The following is a 23,930-nucleotide window of genomic DNA, read 5'->3' as shown; positions in this document are numbered from 1 at the left end:
GGATTCTCCCATATGTTAGGTATTGATTGCATTCCTTGATCATTGGTGTCCAACCCTACATTTGTTTAGATTAAAATGCATTTTGTTTATTGTTCTAGTTTTCAGAAAGCATGACCTTAGCCACCAGTGTGACTCATCTCAAAAGCAGGGGAGCTTCTTGCTGTAACCAGACTGGTCCTTTCCACCAGTCTGTCTATCTGCAAGAATTATGAGCAGTGTTTTAATTTTTGCCTCCAGATCACTGGTGTAAATGTCAAATAGCATTGGGCCTTGCTAATCCCTGTGGGACCTCACTCAAAACAGCCTTGTCTGATTCCCCACCAAAGGCTTCTTCCCACGATCCCTTAGCTAGCAAGCCACATCTTTGTTTCTTTTGGTGTGTGCTTTATTTCTATTGAAAAAACACTCCATGATTTATTAGTGTTTACCCCTCCTCACTGTAAGCATGACTTTGGGGTTAACAGGCCCTCGCTCTTGCCACAGGAAACCCTGCCTATGTGCCTGAATAGAAGCAATCAGCTCAGAAAGTGGATAGGCTGCTATGGAAAAACTTGCAGTATTTTACCTTGTTTCTTTCCTTGCTGAAGAAGTGCATCTCCTGCCTCCAGGCCCATTTCAGCTGTGTCTGTCAAAAATGAGCAGATTTTTTCAACCAGAAAGAGATTCAGGGCAGCAGAGGAACGGCAAAGACTGTCACAGCATACTACTCTAAAGAGTTACTCTTTCAATTAACTTTTTAAATTAATGTTCAATACTGTCCTCTTTCTCTGTTCTCGGGTAGACAAGAAGCTGGTTCCAATTCTGAGTAAGAGTGGGAACAAGATAAAACAGGGTCATTAGTGTTACAGAAGAGAATAGCAATTACTAGCACGCTGTGTTAATCCAAAAGGAGTCTTTCAAAAACAAAGACGTTTGAAACAAAACATGCATTTGAAGTTTCATCAAGAGCAACAGCAAATGCGAGGATTCACCTCTTGCTTTGCCACTTTTCTTTCATCCTTATTGTGAATATCTATTTATATTTTAAAAAATTAAATTAAGGTGAAGTTCATGATGCTGTTACTTTTCATGCAGATACTTTTACACAATGAAACCATTTTACTAGTTCATTTTATATTTCTATTTTTTCTGTTTGTGTTACACAGTGGTGCATAAGCTATGAAGGAAAATTTTTCCAGATTTCAGAATATTCAGAAAGAATGCTCACTCCAAAAGAATTGCATGTCTTGGCATTTAGAGCTACTTTTTGATGTATGGGATGACAGTTTCTTACTGGTGAAGCAGTAAGTTGTAGGGTAACTGTTCAGCTGCATTCAGTTAATGTTGTTTCATGAATGAATGGGCAGAACACTTCTGGTGAGTCACGCAAGGCTTGCTGCTGGCATATGCACCATTCATACTTGGTGATGAAGGGAAAGAGATTCCTAACACAGGTTTTAAAGGTCTGGTGGAGTGGGACTGTCTCCAAGAGTAGGTTTGCACCATCCTAGAGTATTCTGCCTGACCTATGTCTTGAAGATCAGTTTTCCTGTAGCTCCTATGTCATAGCTAATATCCTAAATTTTGAATAGGCATGGTCTGGGCAATGGTGTTTGGACAAATGAGTTGAGTTCTCCCATTTCTAGTGGGTAGATACTGGCCAGGAAAATGGCTGCTGCTTAAAAATCACTGGGTATGAGTTGTTTTGTAGATGAATATAAAAAGAACCTAACCTAATTTTAAGAATGAGAAGTTAATTAAATTAGAAAGGAGTATGACAAGAGAAGGGGTAGAAAGCTGTTTAGTCATAGATGTTTAATGAGACTGCAGTCTAATCAAATTGTGGATGTCTCTGTTGCCCAAACTTGCATGAAATCACATTGAGAATTTTCAAAATAATTGCAAACAAACAAAGTTTAACTATGCATGTGACTATGAAAAAAATCTATCAAACAAAACTTTCTTTTTGAAGTGAATATTAGGCCTGCTTCTGAAATCCACTCATATTTTTACTTTTTTTTCATGCTGCCACAACTGAACTTTTTTCCAAGTTATTTATGGTCTTACTCTTGTAGACCTTTCCTTTACTTAGTAACTGCTTAGAATAATTTTGCATTGCAGAGTTACTGAATAGCAGACGATAATGATTTTTTATTATGTACATTTTTATGGCCTGTATAAAGGGATGTTAAACAAGCATGTGATATCATTATTTACCTGCATTACAGTATCAAGTATGATCTTCTTTCAAGGAGGAGATCATAATGCCCTTACATGTGCTCCTCAAAGAACAAAGGAAGATAAACATGCAGGATCATGGAATGGCTAAAAGTGACAGGGCAGTGAACATGGGTAAATTACAGTATCAAGCAAATCTAGAAATGATTTTGCAGTTCTGGTACTTTCTTGGGACTACAGAAAAGGAAACACCTAAATTTGCTTGCAACAGTGTTGAAGAAATCCCTGTGCTGTCTAAGGCTTGTATATCCACAGTGTATTTTACTTTGCCTTTCCCTTCATTCTAAGTTACTCTTTTCAGCCTTTAATGCCTAAAATTCCAAGATATCAATGTGGCTGCACTTTGTTGCCTCTGGTGTATACTGAAAAGAGTTATTGGCCGGAGGAATTTGCTCATCAAAGAATGGAAACAGAGCTATAGGGAGGTGACTTACTAATTCAATAAATGCAGAATGAGCAGTAGAGAGAAGGTGTCTGACATGGTTTGCTCTTCATCTACACAATAGAGAGCATGAATGACAGCACTAGAGCAGGGAAATATTTACCATGTAACTGTCTTCCTATGATATGTTCCATCGCATAATATAATTTGTTCCTCCTAGAAGTGTTTATCAATGAATGGAAGAACAAGCTTGGGAAGGACAATTATCTTATTGCATTATCCTATATAAATTATTGTTCAATGCTCAGAGGAGTTTTTAAGCTATCATAGTTTGCATTCCGCAAAGAAGTATTTGTAATCCTTGCAAAATCAATTCTTCTGAACATAAAAGACCAGCAGATCCACTCATCCATGGCTCTGTTTCCCTTTTGCCTTGCAAAACAATTTTAAGACAGAAGCATCTGTTTCTGTTTAAAACATTCAAGGGGTGTAGTTACCAATTAGAAGAGTGATGCAGAAAATATCCATGTCATCTTAACTGTGTTGGCAACTGCAGAGGAAATTATCTTCCCAGCAAACCCTCCCTCCCTCCCTCTCTCCCTCCCTTTTCACAGATTTCAAGATTTTTCTAGAAAAAATGTTATCATTTGTAGCTGGCTCTGCAAATAGCATTTAATTCCACAGCTGCTGGGAACACAGACATTTCTAGCACTTTCCACTGTTTCTCCTGACACTTTCTGGCAGATGGAATATCCCAGTCCATCAATTCAGTCACTAGGCTCTAGCATAACTGAAGCTCATCACAATCTTTGCTGAGTTTATGAGCTAGACCACTGTAGTTGTTTTGTTCTTTTTTTAAAACTTATTTTTGCAGTTTGTTTCCTTACTACTTCTCTGCTCAAGCACGTAACCAATGTTTGATGTGTTACTTTTTTCTGCTTGAAGGGAACATAGTTCTAAAAGTGAAATTACCAACTTGAAGCCATTTTTATCAAAACAGACTTAAAACCAATTCTAGCATAGCCTGAGTTAGAAGGGATAGCTATTGGTCATCTAGTTCCTTCCCATGGACAGGGACACCTTCCACTAGACTAGGTTGCTCAGAGCCGCACCCAGCGTGACCTTGGACACTTCCAGGGATGGAGCATCCACACCTTCTCTGGGTGACCTGGCCAGTGCCTCATCCCCCTCACAGTAAAGAATTTCTTCCTAATATCTAGTTTATCCTGTTCTCTTTCACTTTGAAGCCATTCCCTTTTGTATCACTGCACAGCCTTGTAAAAAGTTCCCTCTCCATTTTGTAGCTCCCCTCAGGTACTGGAAGGCTGCAATTAGGTCATGCTGATGCCTTCTCTTCTCCTGGCTGAACAACCCAAATTCTCTCAGCCTTTCTTTACAGGAGACATGCTCTATCCCTCTGATCATCTTGGTGTCCCTCCTCTGGAGTCACTCCAGCAGCTCCCTGTCCTTCCTGTGCTGGGATCCCCGAGCTGGAAGCAGCTCTGCAGGTGGGGTCTCACCAGAGCAGAGGAACAGAATAGACACAAATGTTTTCATAGACTGTTTCTTTCATTGTTAAACCTGTCAGGCTACTTTTGTACAATGTAGGGGACATGTTTTAGTGCAAAAAATATGTTCCAATCAGTGTTATTTAAATAAATAATTTTGTACATTACATTTTCATATTATAATGTCAATACATACATATATATATATAATAATTTATATTTAGATGAGATCTTGCACTAACTTGCTGCAATGTAGTTTCAGGGTGTTTTTGAGTCATATTACTATTTATTTGAATTCTTGTCACTGTTTCTCAGAAGTGTAAATGTCCAGGAGAAAAGAAAGATAAAAAAGAAAGATGCAAAGAAATTCCACTGTCCATGGACTGGTTCAATGGTGGGATTACTGAAACGTGCAAATCCAATGGTGTTTAGTAAGATAATTTTCTTTACTGCTTTGGTTTCATCTAGGTCTGTTTCCACAGACTTTTACTACATCTGCAATGCACTGAAGTCACCCACTGGCATGAAAGAGGGATAGAAATAGGTACTGGTGTAATAATTTATAAACTATATGTCTTTGAATAAGTAAAAGTGCACGTCTGTACTGTTGGTTTTGAAGAAAGTGGATATTTCAGCAGAAAAAAAGATAAGGCCATTAATTCTGATACTTTTTGCCATATCATATGCTCTGTGGCTGATCAGAACTTCAAGTTAGTAATCCCATGTGTGTATATCATGAAAGTAGAATAACACATGTAAATTGGAATTTAACAGATGGTTAAACAGAGCAGAGATTGTGTCATTAAAAATTTTTGACAAAGCACATTTTTTCAGAATTAAATTTGGACATATATTGCATTTTCTGCCTGCTAAATCAGGTTCCCGAAGACCTATCCCTGACTGAGCTTAAAAACCTGAAAGGACAGAAATGTGTCCTTTATCTTGTCCTAATAAGAACAGTCACACATGCTGTGCAATTCAGAATTTTGTGAAGGTTTTCCTCCAGTCCCATGTTCCATATAAAGAACAAACAAGCAGAAAATACTTACCCTCTATTTTCTGTGCAACTGAACAATTTACTGAATACTTGACCACTAGCCACACAAAAATAAATCACATTTACTAAATGTGAAGTGTTATACCTGGATAAAACCATTTTGTATTTGGAAAGAAAAAGTGGTGGAGTAGCTCCTCCTGCATTCACAAATGGCTGCAGGTATTTTTAAGAAGGAGCTCTAATTCTTGCTACTTCTAGGAACTGGCATCTACTCTGAAAGAAGGCACCTTAAACAGAACTTTATGAGGTGTTTTGAGGGAAGCTTGCTCAGTTGTTGCAGTTTAATTCTCCTTTAAACTTCTTTTAATGCAGTTGTTGGAATTGAGGTCTAAGCATTCCCAAGTGATGATCCTGAAATTTCAAGTAGCTGAAGGTTCTGTAAAATCATGTTTGTTTTTCTATCTGTCTGAACAAAATCTTGAGTTTTCAAGCAAAAATTCAGTATTTTTACTTATGCTGAAAACCCGTGTTCGTTGTGTTATTGCAGTCATCACAGCTGCAGGGTTTAGTGCACCACAGGTTGGCAACAGCAAGTAACTAAATTGAAACTCTGCAAGAACTAATTCAGAAGAGCCTTGAGAAAACAGTTTAACATGTTTTGAACTTTTTAGTGGGTTTCTAAGCCTTTTACTCACCTCCAAATTCCTTGGTTTAGTTCAGGAACAAATAAGTGTCATGGAAGGAATGCTATTTTGTGAACTATTTCAAACCTAAAAAGCAGTGACATCTGGTGGGGCGAAGTCTCGTGGAATTTCAATCCCAATTTCCAGACTAAAAGCCACATAGGGCATAAACAGATGCATAGTATTTTCAATACAGAATTTGCTATTTAAGGTTGGAAAGCACATAGAGAATGGCATGAATTTTTATATATTCAATCATGTCATGCTTAAGAAATTATTATTGAAATTGCATCTGAGATCATTACCATACATCTGCATGTACCATACATACAGTTCTAAAATGACTGCATTATTTTTCTACCTTTTAGCATTTTTCCATAATAACTTTTTTTCTGGAAGAATAAAATATCCTGCATGCATACAGTTCACAGCTGTATGTTTACACAGGTGTCTGAACAAATGTTGCCAATTTAACTTGCTTTTCCTGAGCAAAAATTATAACTAAAAGATACCCGACAAATTGAAGACATATGATTGACTTGTAACAGTATATTCAAAAAACTGACGGAAATGTATTTTTTGAACTAGGTGTTATTTCATCATAATGGACGCTTTTTTAGTGTACAAAATTTGGAGGTCAAACAGAACAAGAAAATATAGAATAAAACTTTAAATAATAGCATGGGCAACAATTGCTATTACTTCTGGATAAGTGACTATTTCTCCATTCTGCCCATTTATAGTTTGCCTTTTTCATTCCCTTTGCACATAATTGGTAGTAGGATGGAAAAGTTGCTGAACTGGAAATAGCAGTGATTTTATTTACATATATATATATATTTATATATATATATGAATTGAAATGTAACCAAACAAAAATACCAAACAAAAATACCAGTTCATACAATTATTTCAGTTTTTCACTAAGTGTTGAGATTCTATTGGTTTTTTAGGTGCTTGATCTAAAATGTAATTTGCATAGCAGATTAATGGACCTCCTGTGGACTGTCTTATGGCATCTCTGTTAATTAATATTATTAACTCATTCTAATAAGAGAATTGTGAGTTGTACAGATTGACTAAAAGTGTACACCATATATATATACATATGTGGAGAAGGGGGAGTTTGCAAGTCTTTTATTCATAAAATGTGCTGGTGCAAATGTCACCTGCTGGTGGCAGCAGATGGGGTAAGATCTGTCATTCTCGAGCTAATCTTATGAAGAAAGTGGTATCTTAAGATCCTATTTACTGAGTGTAACTATTACTGGTCCTGGAAAATTTAATATAAATCCTCAGTTACATTCCCAGGAGAATCTTCTGTGCTTGAAAGCGTTCAGAGAAGTCTCAGAACATGATGCTACATGTATTTTTATATCAGGAGAAAAAAAACAATAAACCAAAATGAACAACCTTAGCTGACAGCAGGACATTGTGTAGCCCAGTCCTGATGAGGCAGAAAACAAAGGCAATGTTTTGCAAGTTACAGGGATTCAAGGATCTGAATCAGAAATATCCAAACCTGCTTATCCTCACATACAAGTAGCTTCTGTAGCTGTAGCCTGACACCTTTCTCTTCAAGGCCAGCCCACAGATTACTATAAAAATCAAGTTGCGACCTACTGTGCAGGTGGCCAGGTTCTGCGATATCTGTTGTTATACTGCAGTTTGGTCAGGACCCATTGTGCAAGATCATCTTTGAGATGGTTCTTAATTTTGTAAGGTGATCTCTTCACCGTCTTATCTGTTTGGTCTTACAAAGAAGTTTCTGTATATAGGTGTCTCTTTGTCCTGTTGTCATAGAATAAGAGTCAAAACCATTCAGGAAGGCAGGAAGAAAGAAAAAGCTACCCAGAGTAGGCAGAATTCCTATTCAGAGTCCTTGTTCCCTGTAGTGACACACTGAGCTTTAAATCTGTATCCTTCCCCTTCCCTTTGCCTCATTCTAGCCATATTTTCTAGAGTTCTTGTGTCATTTCTTAAGTACAGTTATAGTAGCATTTAGTCCACCATGTAAAGCCTTAGAATGGAGGCAGGTGCTTCCCAGGATAACAAGACACTGTCTGCAAATAATGAAAACAACCTTACAATTGTATAGGTTATGTTGAATAGTACCGACTTTTCCCTCCTGTGCTCGCCTTTAGGAAGTAAAGAGTTTTATCCTTCTTAAAAATTTGCAATTGTGGGTATCTTTAAACCAAACGTTTTACTCACAGCTGTTTGCAGTTTGGGGATTGTTAACTTATGTTAAAATCTTTTAACTAGTTAAGATTATGAAGAAATAATTTTGTACCATGAATTTTCAGAACCATCAAAATTTTTATTCCTCTTCTAATTTAACCTAATTTTGGTGTACCTGATCAAGTTTATGACAGAAGAAAGCAGTGTAATATATGAGAACTACTTAAAAGGGTAAAAATATTTGTGCCTTAATTTTGTGTGTTGTGGTCAATTGACTGATTACACAACAGGACTAGATATTTATTTTTAGCTGACCAGTAAATCAACATGAAGTGGCAGGATTTTATCCACATCGTGATTGAGGAGGAAAGAATTTGCAGAATAGTTACTGAAGCTGCGGGTCATCCTTGTAGTACACCAAGTATTTTAATGTATATTAAAAATTAATCCCCAAAATAAAGAAACTATTTTACACTGAGCTATTACTGTGATAGCTGAATGTCTGAAACAATGGCATGCACACATTTGAGAGTGTGTTAACAACATGAGGCACTACCATGAACCAAAACAATATAGCAGAACCTTTCATGAGCATGACTCAGTACAATGAAACAGCTTCTGGTCCAAAGAAATTGGTCTATTTCTGTGAATTCCCAAATTGAGAAAAAAAGCAATTGCTTTGGTGTTCTTTTAAAGAAGACCTGAGAAAATATTATACCAAACAGCTAAATTATTTATAGTTAAACTTTACATGATTGTGACTAACTGCCCCTGTAAATTCTCACTGAGTGTTGTCTCATATTACACAGAACACTGATTTTCACAAGGGCTCTCTGGTCTCAGCAGCTGCCTAGTCCATAATTCCAAAAAGTAGCAGTTTCTTCAAAATTCTACCTTTCTTATGATAATTTTTTTAAAATTTAATGTAACAAAACTGATTTCAGAAATGATGGCATGTCTTGTGGCTATTTTGATTTATTTATCATTAGGATTGGGGCTGGGGAAATTTAAATGCCTTTAGTTGCACTGTTGGGTCCAACATAGTAATGTTGTGCCCTGAAGAAGTCTGCAGGTGGATTGCTGTTGGTTTGGGTTTGTTTTTTTTTTAATAATATTTGTACTGATTGACAGAACATCCACTATTGCAGTACCTGTAACATATTTAAGGAAGAAGCTGAAATTATGGTCTTTCTGCTAGAGAAAGATGTAAGACTTGGAAGGCAGCAAGACATTGGCTGTGGCTGACATACTTTGTACAATACATGTGAGAAAGTTCTTATCTGATCTATTATGAGGTCATATTGCTTCTTGATACATGTAATTAATTTCTTATAATCAGCTTCCATAATTAAAAGGAATAAGCTCATTTAGCCCCTGGAAAGTTTTCCCAGAAAAAAATGTTAAGATTTCTCCTAAGTGATTAGCATTTATTTGCAATGAAACTAGAGTGTGAAATTGAAGTGAAACGTTACTTTTATTTGCCCTAACTTTGAGCTGAGTTGCACCAGTTTCTTTCATTTTGCTATGATAGGAGAAACAGCTCACAATGTTCTCTCTTGTATCTCACTGCCTCTGTCTATACTGAAAGATCATTTAAATCCAGATTAATATTCAGCCAAGCCTAATCTTGATTTTGCTATCTTCCAATTTAAAAGATGTTTCACACTATCTCTTTGGAGAAAAATTTTGGAACAAGACACCAACCATCTTCTTGCTAGAGTAGTTATTATGCATCCTTCACCATCTGACTTTTGTAGCTGAAGGGAAAAATTATTTTATATTTGCAAGCATTTTGCTCACACTTAGCCACTAGAATGACAAAAATGGATTTATCCAGGGAAGATAAAACAACCTGCCCAAATGCGCAAAAAAAAACCCAAACCAAACCAAAACAAACAAAAAAAAAACCCCAAAAAACAAAAAAAAAAAACCAAAACAAAAAAAAAACCACAAAAAAACCCCACTCAAATGTGTGCTGAAACATCAGTGTGTGAAAATTGCCTCTATGTACTGATGGCTTTTTGGAGTGAAAATTAGGACAATAAAGGCCCAAGATGGTGTAGAGTAGTTAGCTAATAAAGGATGTTGAAGTGATGATGAGTTAATACGAAGCAGCTAATTTGTCTTTGTCCATTTTAATGCTAATTTCTTTGTAGCACATCATCTCCCAGATACTCACTGCAGGGCAAGCCTGTACCCAGTTAGAAAGGACCAGGAAACACAACTGCTCATCACAATATGCTTGACTCTCTGAATACATTTCTCTGTCTGTATGAGTCTGGCACTACAAAATTGCTTTCAATGTCTGTATATGTTGTCGTGTAGAATTTTTTCTGATGTACCTCATGGCACTTGTCTAGTGGGATCATTTCCAGCCAGCCTTCTTGCTTTTTTATAAGTGAGAACATAAAGTTATATGAGCTAGGAGCAGATAAATTTAATGCATTGCTTCACCTTTTTTGTGGTTGGTTGGATTGGTTTTTCTTTTTCATACACATAACTTAATATTTGTCTATATAAATTTAATCTTATATGTTAATGCTCATTTTTTTGCCTTGTGAACATCTTTCACAGAGTTGATATTTGCCCCAATACCTCCTACAAACCTTTTCCACTTAATTTTTTACCCCTTTTTCAGGTCATTATTCTGTTTATTGAGAAACATAGTGCTTAGCAGAGGTTTCTGTGAAACCCTGCTTGTGATCTGCATTTGTTCTTCATTCCACTGTTTACTGTTTTCATTAATTGTCCATGCAAGGACCTTCCTTCTTATGCCATGGCTATTCAGACTCATTTAGCCTTTGGCACTGAATCTTGTCAAAAGCATTTTGTCGGAATACACCAGTTGTATGCTTTTCAGGAACAGGAGGGGAGGGTCTTCCTCTAAAAAAATGGGGTTGCCTCATTCTGCTACAGTTTCTACAAGTTTTCATGGCATAAACATGTGAAAGGATCTGCAAAACCTTTCTTTGCAATCTGGTATCCTAAGAACCAAAGCAGTTCCAAATGGAAGGTCATGCACACCACAACCAGCAATTTGCCTGTTTTACCCCTGGCTTCTTGGAGATTTCCTGGGTATGTAATGCCTGGACCTTACGGACTGTTGGTTTGTTTCACAGTCTCTCCTGCTAGGCCATCACTTTCATTGAGATCCTCTGCTAAATCCTCCAGTAGAATTTCCACTTTCCCTGATTTGCCACAATAATTTCCAGTTTTGGCTGAGCACTTGCCTTTGAGTTCCACATTTTCCTTCACCTCGTATTTGAAAAAGAAACCGTAAATAACAAAGATTCTGTTGGGTCATTGTGGTGTCTTAAATTCTGATTTATTCACATAATCAGGAACTTGAACATCCATGGTTGGATTTCCTCAGTTAAAAATTGATGATCTGGCTTTGCTGCCATTAAAGGCTTGGGGGCAGACTTTTTAATGGACTTTAAGTCAGTCACATTAAAAACTGTAATCATGATTCATGTTAGTGTTCATGTTTAGTACTGGAATTACTGTGCAAGCCTCTCTGGTCTATATCCTGAAGGAATCAAGGCATCATCCTGTTCCCTGTCAGATATACTTTCTAAGAGTGTCATATATGGAATAGGAGGCCAAGCAGTCCTGAATTAAAAATTGTCCAGTTTGGTCAGAATTTTAAATATAATCATAGGATAATTGCAAAGGAAGTATTTCTGAGACACATTCACGAGGCATGATATGAAGAGAAAAACCTAAACTGGGTCCATTAGAATTCAGTTATTTCAAAGCTTTTTATTTCTTAAATCATATAAGAAATCAGCAACAAGATCAGTGTAGCATGTGATATTAAATTCAATTTTCTCTCTATGTAACTGACATTATATATTTCAGGTTTTTTGTGCACTGACATAATTTATCTTTGTAGTTGATACAGTTGATTACATTTTCAAGGAAAAGTATAATGAGCCTTAAACTTGGCAGAGAATCCCTGAGATTACTGAAATGGAAAAGACATTATAATATAACTTGTCTGTGTGAGACATTTGTTTTCACTGTATCTATTCAAGAAAATTCAGCATCAATGAGCTCGTTAAATCTGATGTTAAAATTTACATCATTAGATTTCAAACCCAGCATGCAGACAAAATTATATAGTGATAGAGTTTCTCTGGGGTTTTTTGTGGAATTTTTTGGGATTGAAATAAATTATTTACATGACAGACAGGTGGCTATATAGTGATTGTGGCTGATTTTAACAATATGTGACAGTAAGGGAAATTAGAGCTCATTAACATTCATTCGGCCCAGTGTCTGCACCACTGATCAATGACTGGACGACTCCATGGCTTAAAATGCTTAATGATGCTTTGTTTGACAGGAGCTGACTGCTGTTGGAGGAAAGGGTGGATGATCTGATGCTGGCAGAGTGAGTGTGGCCTGCAATTTATAAACAAGGGAAATGGGAACAACTGGGGAGCAGAATGAGTGCAAGAAGCCTTCCAAGGCTTGTGGTGATTGATAAACTTTATTATGGTTGACACAGACATTCTATGTTTTGTGCAAGAGTGTTAGCATCTGACTGAGCAGAAAAGCAGGGGAAAGTGAGATTGTCTGTGTGATTAGTGGAAGGTAATCAGCCATCTGCTCGGCGTAATGCACTTACTGAAGATGAAGATAGAAAGCATATGTGTGCATGTGCTTACACAGGATCTCTCACCTTTTATACAAGGATCCATGACAATGTAAAACTGTATATGAAGAATTAACACAAGGCATAAAAATATGTTCAATTCATCTAGTTTTTTCTCCCACCAGAAGGAATGCAAGCTGTGGTGGCTGTGTTATATAGTTCTTAAATGTGCCCCTCAGCAGACTGAAGCAGTAGCTTTTGAAGTGGCAGAAATAAATAATTGGAGGAGTGTTTTTTAGAAATAATGGTATCATAACTCTCAGTCTGATTGTGATGATGAAAATAAGGTTATGCCCTACACAAGTTGAAAGATGGAACGTTTTATTGATCAGGACATTTGACATTGCTTTTTCATCTGTTCACCTGCAAATTTAATATCAGTGGTTTTGTATAACTCTTCTGGGTAGAGAAGAGGTTTGGCTTAGAAACAAGCTGGGATGTGGTTTAGTATGGCTTGCCCACCTAAAATTGTCATTGATGCTACCAGGGTTTTGTGATGCAGAAAATGAGACTAAATATAGATTTTGAGTTTTATAAAAAGAAATTTTGGAGTGATAAGGTCCTGCTTAGAAGGAAAATAATCCCTTCTTTACCTCATTTCAAAAATTATTTTTGCAAGGTATAAAGCTCACCTCGAAAAAAATTAATTCAGTTTTGATATGCGTCCTAACACTTATTGTAGTGGTTTGCAATTCACTATTTGTACATTTTGTCACAAAATCTGGAAAAAACAAAATACTCCAGAAACGTAACCAAACTTAAGGTCAGCATTTAAATCAGTCACTTAAAATATCAATATAGGACCCCAAAGTATTGTTTAACTTGATCATGCCTTCTTAACCCTTTTTTCTAGCAGAACCTACTTCTGATCCCAGAGTGTTTCGGCAAGTTTTGTAACTCCTGAATTGCATAAAATGGATATGTCTATGAGGCTGGCTGTTGCTGCTGGGCCTCGTTTGCTACTTCGTACTCCAACATCAGAATTTGTAAAAGCGCCTCTGGGTGGGGCATTTTCCCGTTTTCGGCGGGCTCCCCGGCGTGCCGCTGGGGCAGGGCGCTGCCCGGCCGTGCCAGCGCGGGCGGAGCTGCGGGCGGGCGGAGGGGACGCGGAGCTTTCGCTTTCTCCGCCGGCTGTGGGAGATCCAGAGCGGCCGCGCTCCTTCGGTCCGCAGGATGAACCGTCCAGCTGTCTTTTCCCGCAGCACAGTTGGATGATGATGCCTTTTTATTCTGCCAAGAATCAGTATAAAGAAATCTGTGTCCTAGTGTTTGGATTCAGTCATTTGTAGCTGCAAGTTTCTCCTTTCGGGCATTTGTGAGCTATTTAAAGCTTTCACAGACCTTGCTAATTAGCATCCACAGTGCATTTTGTTACTTTTGTATAATTTTTTAAGAAGATGAAAAGAATTCTTTATTTTAAAATTTCTCCCCATATTCGTAATTGAAGTGTTGCAACTTGTGGTCTGGGAGAAAGGGAAGAATGCAAAGGACTTGAGTGTAAGAGCTGCTAGGATTAAGGAGGCATTAGCTGTAATGCTGGAGAGCCACTCTTACAGAGTCAAGCGCGCCGTAACAAAAGCCAGGTCAGCAGGTTCCTAATGGCTGCTAATTGCCCACTCAGTGCATGAAAGCTGCAAGTGCTCTGCATGCAGCATGGAGCAGCTTTTGTTTGCTTCTGCAGGAGCATGTTTTCATTTCTCCTTGCTAATTGCTTTAATGTCCTTACTAGAGCTGAGTCATACTGAAAAACTCTGCAAGAGTGCCAGGGTTGTTTTGTTTGATTTTTTTTTTTTTTTTTTTTTTTTGTGAAAAACCTAGGAAGCAAGCACTGCTCTTCCTGTGCTTTGGTATCATTTAGTGATTCACAGCTGTTTCTCTGGTTCACAAGTTTAACAGTAAACATTCAGAAATAAGGACCACGTGTGTTTCACCAAACTTTGACTTTCAGGAGAAAATAATGTGAATAATACGTTTAAAATGTTGACATAGGTTCAGCTGTTGGGTGAATTCTGTGCTTTAGAACCGGGGCTATGGTCAGCAATGTCTCAGACAAAAATGTTATTGCACTGTTTTTTTTCTAACAATTTATGTTGAGTACTTCTAGCAACAGAGTTTAAGCTGAAAAATAGGTAATGTAAAGAGATAAACTTAGAAAATACTTACCATGCTGAAATGTTACTTTCACCTACCTTTGCTGCAGAGCTTTTTATTTAACACATTTTAATTAATGATTTTTCAAAATTTGAGCTAAAAGAGTTGGAAATTATACAGCAGGCACTGAGAATATTTGGATTCTTCTTTCATTTTCTTTGCTTGATTGCAATGATTAAAGTTTTTGTTCTAAAGTACCAAATTTATATTTAGTGTTATTACTTAGTATAACTTTAATGTACTGTTTTGTGAGCACGATAGATGTGCAAACATTGATTTACTAAATAGTGGCAGGGTAGAAAATAAAATCGAATTAACATAAAATATAATTTTTTTGCCCTTCCTGGCTATGACAAGTGAAATTGTGAATGGATACTTTTTTAATACTCTCACTGCCTGCAGCAGTAGTCTCTGGATGCTGAGACTCCCCCTGAAATATTTAGGATTATAACTCAGTAGTCACAGTGTTGATTGAACAGTGAAAAGTCTGTTTTTCCTACAGTCTTATAGATTTTATGTTAAATAAGTGAAGTTGTTTTGGGTTATTTTTTGGCTTGTTTGTTTTTGGTTTTGTGGTTTTTTTTCCTTTTTTATGCATAGATTTTATAGCAGCCTTCTTCATATGTAGTACACGTGTAACTAGAACATAGAGAAGAAGAAGTACAAAGTAAAATATTTTACTTATTTACTTTTTTCAGTGGATCTCATAAGTGTGTATTGATGACAGAGTATTTGGCCTTTCATAAAGCCACTTTGTTAAATGATGTTTTAATTTTAGGTACATGTTTTTACCTTAGGGAATTATTATATCCATGCTTTGTTAGAATTGTTAGTTATTGCAACAGTTCTTAATCTAACAAAACTGCTAGAATTTAAAGTTCAAAAGGAAAATCAAGAAATCAACCAAGTGTCCTCAATAATTGCTTCAAGTTTCTGTGCAATTTTTTTGTTGTACATGATCAATAGTCGAGTGGACAGTAGGGAAATTTAAATAAATCTTGAAATATTCTGTGTTTAGTCTTAAATTTCAGGCCAAGGAATATGTTCCAATATGTACTCGTTTATGGATACCAGTCTTGTATTAACTTGTGGACTTCAGTAAAGTTCTGCTGACTTTGTCAATGTTCATTTATTTATGTTACAGTTGTAAAAAATCAGAACCTACTTTTCATTAATGAAAACTGTAATTTCCAAGGTGATTGGAAATTAGATGAAAAATTACAATTGGAAATTACAATGAGAGAAATGCAATAGTCGTTACTTTACTCATACAAAGATCATGTTCAAATCGACAAAGTTATTTTGAAAAAATCTATTTGGTCTTGAAATTCAGTATAGAGTTTTAGGGTGAAGAATTTATTTAGATGTGCAATACATCTCAGACATTATCATTTACTCCTTGTCTTTGAGCATTTTGTTGCTAAATTTGGTTTCAAAACAGTGGTGTGTTTTCTTTTTATCTTTGCAGCTGGTTTTGAAAGAAGTATGGTTTAGGCTTTGACACGCTAGCCATGGATGTAGCACTTTCTCCCATGAGGACACAAGAACTGGATCCCATGCCATCTGATGCCTCTCCCATGCTCATAAACATGACTCCCACGGTGGAACAAGAAGGGGAAGGGGATGTCATGAAGGACCTGGACTCTGGCCAGCAGTATGAGAAGCCCCCTCCTCTGCACACGGGCGCTGACTGGAAGATCGTTCTCCACTTGCCGGAGATCGAGACCTGGCTGCGGATGACGTCCGAGAGGGTGCGCGACCTGACCCACTCTGTCCAGCAGGACTCGGACAGCAAGCACGTGGATGTGCACCTGGTGCAGCTCAAGGTACGATGGGGTTTGTCTCACAGGCTTCTCAGGGAAGGTGTCTCTTTCAACTCTGCTGTTAGTAAAATCAACAAAAGGGCTTGTCCTAACTGCTGAAGCATATCTGACAGCCTGGGTTAAAAAGTGAATAAATCCTTTTAAGCGAGGTAATAGAAACCACTCAATTATCAGATTTTTGAAACGTTATTTGCTCATAACTTAATTCAACAGTCATAACCATATTCATGAACGTGTTCATTCTCCAAAAGCAAGCAAAAAGACATTATCAGTAACCTGACTGGCCGTCTCACAAGTGCCCAGAAATATTCCCACTGATTTTAATGGGCTTCTGTATCTAAAACTCCCAAATGAAATTCCAGTAAAATTCCCAACATTCCAGTAAATGGAGCCACTCATTTGAAATTTAAGGCAAAATTCAAATAGCTAATGCCTGGGACCATAAATGTATGTTCATTTGCATGGCCTGGTTTGCTGCAGCAGATGAAGCATGCTTTTGAGGGTAGCAGTCTCCAAAAATAGCACAAATGTTATCTCTTCAGAGTGAGCTGTCTTCAGAGTTGCATTCTGAAGCCTGTTTATGTGAACACAGTCTTCCTTCACACTCAGTGCAATGGTATTTTATTTGTGTTTATTTTAAGACTGTAGCTGTAAACTGTCTTAAAATACAACACTGTATACTAACACCAATCAGAGTCGTGGTACTGTAATAAATCCTAACCAAAGAGAGCTGATCTTGATTTATTAATGATCTCACCATTTTTCTAAAAATATTATGATAGACATTGCCAGCTTTTGACAAAAAGAAAGGACTAAATCCACAATGTGCAGTAAGTTTTTATCAGATACTGTGAGAAGATTTCTGCAGGCAGGCATGAGAAGTCTTGCTGGGCTTGGTGCTAGTCCTCATCTGGAATTGCTTGTGGCTGTATTAGCACAGTGCTGGAGCTGAAACTGGAGCTCTGTGGAGCTTGTGGGTGGTGTTTGCACCCAGCTTTGGGCTGGTTCAGAGCACAAGCAGAACTGATTTGTGCCTGCTTATGAAATGGGAATGTTCTGTACATACAGCTCACCCTCATATGTCCACTAATACATTTTATTTATAAATTGAGTCAGTGAATGAATAGCATTCCTCATGGTTTTTCTTCTTTGTAGAGTTTATTTGTGAAGTCACAAGAGTCAATGGGAGTTCATAAAATACTGTCCTAAGGGTTTTAGCTATGTAAACAAATGAAGGAAAGTTTGAACTAACACATTAGGAATACAGAACTTCTGTAGCCTGCTGACCTGTAAAACTCTATACAGACAAAAAGAAATATGACTGTAGAAACAAGTGTTGTGAAATTATTTTATATGGTATAATATAACATAGAGTTTAGATAAATTTTGAATAGTTTATCTAGTATATAACAAAAACGAAGTAAAAGACAAAACAAAAAATCCAAACCAAACAAAAAATCCAACTACATCCTCATACAGATATTGTTTTCCTTCTGTCCTCTGGCAATATTCCTGAGGGGCTACTTCCCAATGATGTGTGTCCTTCTGGGACTGTTGTGCCCAGGCTTGACAGTGGGCTCTACTACCATTGCTGAGTAGACTGGAAAAAGTGTTTCACATATCTTTCAAACAATACATACCAGTTTAGCATTTTCTTGCTTTCCAAAACAGCAGGAGATGATTGACTCAAGTTCAGCTTGTAATTCACCGCAGCTCCCAATCTCATTTCCCACAATGTGGTATTTTCATCTCTTTCTTATCCATGAAATTTTACATGTAGGATTTTACTTTTGTCTGTTATTAAACTTTCTTTTCTTTTATCTCATTCCACAAGTATCTCCTCCAAGCACACTCATTGTTTTCATCTGCAAATTTAAGAAATATTCTTTCTGCTCCTTTGTCCAAATCATAATGGGAAAAATGAATTGTATAGACACTGCATAATAGTCTATAACATCCTGGTTTCTGAATATAATTTTCAAAATGCAAAAGTAGCAGCAAGACAAACAATTTTTCATTTTCTCGCTGTTTGTTTTCCTCAGCCAGGAGATGTCTGATTCAATTTTCATGAATCTTTCTATTTGTTTTGGATGCTTAGAGTTGATTTCTTTCCTCTGGCTGTCAGTTGACTTATGACGATAAGACTGGTTTGGGGATCCAGGCCACAGCAGACTCTTTGTGTTCTTCCTTGGAAAAATTGCTCAGCACACAGATCATCTCTTTCTCTTGTGAAAATTTACTCAGTATCTCAGTTGCAGATCTGTCTGTGCTTCTGCTTTTTCTGTAGTCAAGAGCAGTGTTTCTTTATTGTGGCTTGTTCCCTAGGGTTTTTGTGTTTGCTGCTGGTCTCTTTTCGTGCTACATGACTTAGGGCTTTACTACCCACCACTGATCCTTTGAAAATACTTGTTTGTCTCACTTCTGCAGTGCCCTTTCTCAGAACCAGCCACATAGCATGAGTGGGAGGTTTTTCTTATATTGTCCCTTGAGAAATTTCCTGGAAAGCTCAGCTTCACATGAGTGCTTCAGGAAGATAGTTGGATGAGCTGTAACTCTTCAGATTCCAGAATGTCCTATTTTAGTCCTTCATCTGGCATTGCACTTAACTCAAGCTGTTCTATGGTAGTTTTACATTGCTCTAACACATTCTCTGTAGCTGTTAGAAATTGTGAATATTGTAAAAGAGATTTTTAAAAATTATGGTTTTGCTACAAGCAAATATACAAGTGCTGTCTGTGTCCTTGTATTGTCTTAAAATGCTGAGATGCTTTCATGATCCATTAAGTTTTTTATACTTTTAATAAAATATATTTGCTTTTACAGCAAAATTTTTCTTGGAATCCTTCTGAGGTGTAACTTGGATTCAGCTCCTGTTCTGCTTTACTTTATATCCCTTAACTCTCACAAGGAAAGGTCTACTGTTTCAAACTATTGGTAGCTGCTTTCTATCTTTTTGGAAAAAAAGAAAAGTAATTTGGGATGATCTAGTGTAATATTCTTTATCTGAGATGTCTGTTAATTTAGAACTTAGTTTGGAGTTAGCACTCCCCCCCTGCTTTGTGACTTTAGTATCTGAACCATATATCACTTATTGACATAGAAACAAACACAATTTATGCTATGATAGTGTCTTATTTGCTGTTGTCTCTCTTTCCAAGTAGAGAGACTTCAGTCATCTTTTTCCAGGATTCCTGGGTCGGTCACAAACACCTTTTGACTGAATCTCTCACCTTTTCCTCTTGACTCCTACCAGAAAATGTTCATGACCTTTGGATAGAGATCAAACATCCTGTAACGGTTATCCTTTCACTATCTCTGTTTCTACTTTTTTGTGGGACAAAGACTTTTTAGTTGCTCTTTTTCCTTGAATTTAAATCCTGGCTAAGAGGACAGTGTAAGAAATTATCAAAACAAGATCGTAAAGATTTTAAAGTGTATTAGAATGTATTATATCTGCAGTTAGATACAGGTTATTCCTTTTTCCGTTACTCTTTGAGCATTTTGAAAAAATGTAAAATCCAGGGTACAGTAGATATCTTTCTCTTCCCCTCCTTTTTAATTAGCTTTTTAAAATTTTCTGAGTAGCTTCGTAGAGCCTACTTTTTAAAAATTTTCAGTTTTCCCCTATGGCCTGAGCATATTCCTTGATTTGAAAAAAAGTTGAGGAATAGCAGAAATAGATCTGTGTTTCTCAAATGTTATCTGGTCAAACAATCAGATTGCTTAGAAACTTTCCAACTTGTCTGGCAATTCTACAGTCTTGCTCAGACTGAAATTTTTATGCAAAAAGATGTGACTTGTTTACCACATCTTAACGTGCTCTATTACAATAACAGCACACCTGTAAAAGTAATCTTGGTTTTGTAGCTCTTAGGCTAACTTCTCTTCTGTCTAAGAGAGGAAAAATCACTTTCCACACATCCCTCAAAAACTGTCCAAATCCCTTGCTATGTTTTATCAAACATAAACAGAGGCCAATTCTGTGCAGAGGGCCATCCTGGGCTGTTCACTTGCCTACCAGGTCAGTGCCTCCAAGGATGAAAGTGATTATCAAGCCAATTTTCTAGGTACTAATTAAGTTTACAAATTAGGTGCAAAGTTACTTGTCAGGATTTATGGCAGTCTGAGCTCAGAAAAGCAAAATTTTAGGCAGTGGAATGCTTACACTGAATTGAGCAAGAGAGGTGTTTTTGTGGTATTTAGATATCTAAGCTAAATGACAGCTGAGCAAGATGATGCATGACTGTGCTTTGTATGAACACAGAAAGAGTAGATATATTTTACTGGAGACTCAGTTGCCTTCTAAAGAAAGCTGGATAAAATTAAGATAGCTGCTGGTTGGAATAAAATAAGAGGCTCAAAGAGTTGGAAGCTAATGAAAAGTAGGAAAAATTGAGAAACAATAGGAGGTTTCTCCTACTACTGTTTCTGAGTAGAGAAGTGAGTACCGTTTGGTCAGTATGCTGTTATCTAAGTATCAAGGGATTAAAAATAGCTAAAAGCTGGAGAAGCCTTAACTGGTAGCCCTAGAGATAATGGAAGATCTTGCTTGCATAATTTATCAGGAGAAATGAATAATTAAAAAATGTTGCAGACAGCGTTCTGGACCCTTTTAAGCTTGGACTTTCTTTCTGAAGAGGCAGGAAAGGTGACCAATAAAAAATGTTGGAATTACTGTTTTGAATATTCTTTGGAGGGGTAGAACATCAGCACTGGATATTCCATCCAGGCTTGGGCAGAACAGATTAAAAAAAGAAAAAAGAGGAAAGAAAATGCATATGTTACCTGATAGACTCACTTGAGGTCATAGACATGGCCTTTGGGAAAGGAATTTTGAACAATGTGTGGAGTATCTAAGCCCTTCCCTTAAAGCAAGGGACAATATGAATAGCTCCTTTAATCAGCTTGAGCTTCTGCAGAGCAAACACCTAACGACACATTGAGCAAAATTCTGCAGCCTGTGGTACTTTTTCCAAGGATACAGATGCATTCATTGGTTCTCACTGACATATTTGGACAGAGAAGGGTGATGTGTAGTTCAGGGAGTTTGTAGATATGAGTACAGCAGCATCTGCAGTGCTGTGGAGGTGTTGAAGTTGTCCTAAAATAGACATTTAGATTGTTCAGCAGTCAGGAGACTTAGAAGAAAAAGGTGAACATTTGCCTGTGATGAGGAAAAAACTGGGTCTTCTATGACTCACAGCTTCTTCTAGTTCTAAAATAAAAACTGCAAAATCTCATTTTCATTTAGATATTTACACTTTTGAAACATACTTACTCCAAAATTTTTGTGTAGATGTCACCAAGACATGAATGTATCTAAGTGCACTTTGAATCAATACAAATTATTATTTCTTCCCCTCCTCTCTCCATATTGCTCCTACATTAAAATATGTTAATACAACTGTAGAAAATGAGCTAATATGCTCTACCAGTGGTCTCTGGAGAAATATTAAAGTGACTATCATATTCCAGCACAGATGTTACCTATTCCGGTCTCCTCTAGCCTATATCTTAGTCTGATTAAAATAGAAATATTTACTGGATACGATGCCGTAATGATATAAATTTCATTATGATGAAAAAATTTTATATGTTAAGCCATTGGACAAATTCTTTAAGAAATACATTTGCTGAGAGAATGTATTGTGTTTAGTATTTGCATATGTAATGATTATAACATATACTGATGTTCAGATTTCCTGGAAAACTGTAAATTAATACTATTTCAGTGCTATGGGTAAGATTTAGTACTGTCAAATTTTAAAATGAGAGGTCATCAACAGTATATAATTATCTTTATTCAAAAGTAAGTGAAAGGAATTTGTTATCATAGCTGTGACTGTTGCAAGAATTGTTTATGGATATCTATGCAAATATAGATGTGTGTGTAAGCAAAAGCAGACACAAAAGCAATGTCGCATAAATCCTAGTGGGGATTTTTTCTTAATGATTTATGTGAGTCTCTATGTTAGAAGGTAGAATAATATTATTTATTATGGCAGTCACCTATTTCTGATCTGCATTGTGAATGAGGTGTTCACAGGTGTTTTCTTGCTTTGTGTATTTCTAGTCTTTGTGGATGTATTACTTATTGGCCATTATAGGGGCTGGGTTTGTTACTTTTTCAATTTATGATTATGTGTCACTTATAATAGAAATCCAAAAATTCTAATATGGCATAAGGGAACAGTCACAGTCAGGCACAGAAAATTGCACAAAATGTAAGAAATTTTTATTTTTTAGTTTGTTACATTATGCTCAAAATTTCCTTATGAGCTTTTATTATGGAGAGTTGACAGAAGAAATTTCAGGTTATAGGATGATGGCTGTGTGAATGCCAAAAATGCAGCATGAATATCTCAATTACATAACAAACTTGCATTTTAATAAGAGCAGGTTCTGAAAGTTGGTGATTTTTAAACATCCTTGGATATTTGCCACTTGCATTATGTGAATTACTCCTCAGAATGAAATCCCTTTTTCAGTAGCTAACTATTCGAAACCCTGCTGTGGATTGATGTGATTGCTTAGTAAGTCAGCAAAACAAACAGGTTCTATGTATTTTCTTGTGGAGAAGGCAAAAGGAGAACTAATACCTGCCAGTTTCTCCCTGTAAGTGATTCCCTGGAGAAAGACAGCAGTTTTCATGCAGTCAGTTATGATTCTAACCCTTGCATTTCAAAAGATAGAGCTCTTCTTTTTTTGGAAGTGTTTCCATTTGTTTTTGGAAAACACATATAATTCAAAAGGCATAAAGCAGCACTGCATTACAGTGTTATACTACAGCAATCAAAGCCCTCCAAAGTTCTGACAGAACATTTATAAGTTTTCACAAAATATAAAATCTACCAGTAGTACTTTGCAGTTTTCCTTTCCCGCTGAGCAGTGTACTTCCTTGTCCTAATCTGTGTTAGCTGAGAAAAGGTATCACAGAAATGTCTGAGCCATATCCTTTTATTCTCCTCAGCTGGCTCTGGAGCCATACATGCCCTTCACTGTGGTTCCATACTTCAAAAGGGCCTTGAAGCAAGCTCCAGGATACAGTCTTCTCTTTTGGTGTGGCCTTTCATCTCTTTGTGTAGAGATGAATACATTTGCCTCTGATAGAAACAATGCAGATATTCCAATGGCAAGAAAGCAAGTTTCTTCATAATAGGTTCTGTAGATTTAATCATAGTTTGTCTGCTAATGTATAGGGAAAAGATGATTTTATACATGCATTTCCAGTGTGAATGTGATTTGAAATTATGAAATATGTTATTTTTATAACTGACATACATACATGGGCATATATATGTGTATTTATATGTCTATGTTTGTAGTAC

General features: G+C 36.8%; 1 protein-coding gene across 1 annotated transcript in view; it reads left to right on the top strand.

Annotated features, from left to right (window-relative positions):
• Positions 1–23,930, top strand: part of AKAP6 (A-kinase anchoring protein 6) — a 258,767-nt gene that overhangs the window by 31,516 nt on the left and 203,321 nt on the right. Inside the window, exon 3 of the mRNA XM_064713383.1 lies at positions 16,248–16,605. Within this exon, the coding sequence (XP_064569453.1) occupies positions 16,291–16,605 (315 nt within the window). The 5' untranslated portion in view covers positions 16,248–16,290. The remainder of the gene's footprint in view (positions 1–16,247; positions 16,606–23,930) is intronic.

This window comes from Zonotrichia leucophrys, chromosome 5, assembly GCF_028769735.1.
Source record: "Zonotrichia leucophrys gambelii isolate GWCS_2022_RI chromosome 5, RI_Zleu_2.0, whole genome shotgun sequence".
Classification (NCBI taxonomy): domain Eukaryota; kingdom Metazoa; phylum Chordata; class Aves; order Passeriformes; family Passerellidae; genus Zonotrichia; species Zonotrichia leucophrys.
The sequence above is the reverse complement of the archived record's forward strand: the minus strand, read 5'-3'. Positions and strand labels throughout refer to the sequence as shown.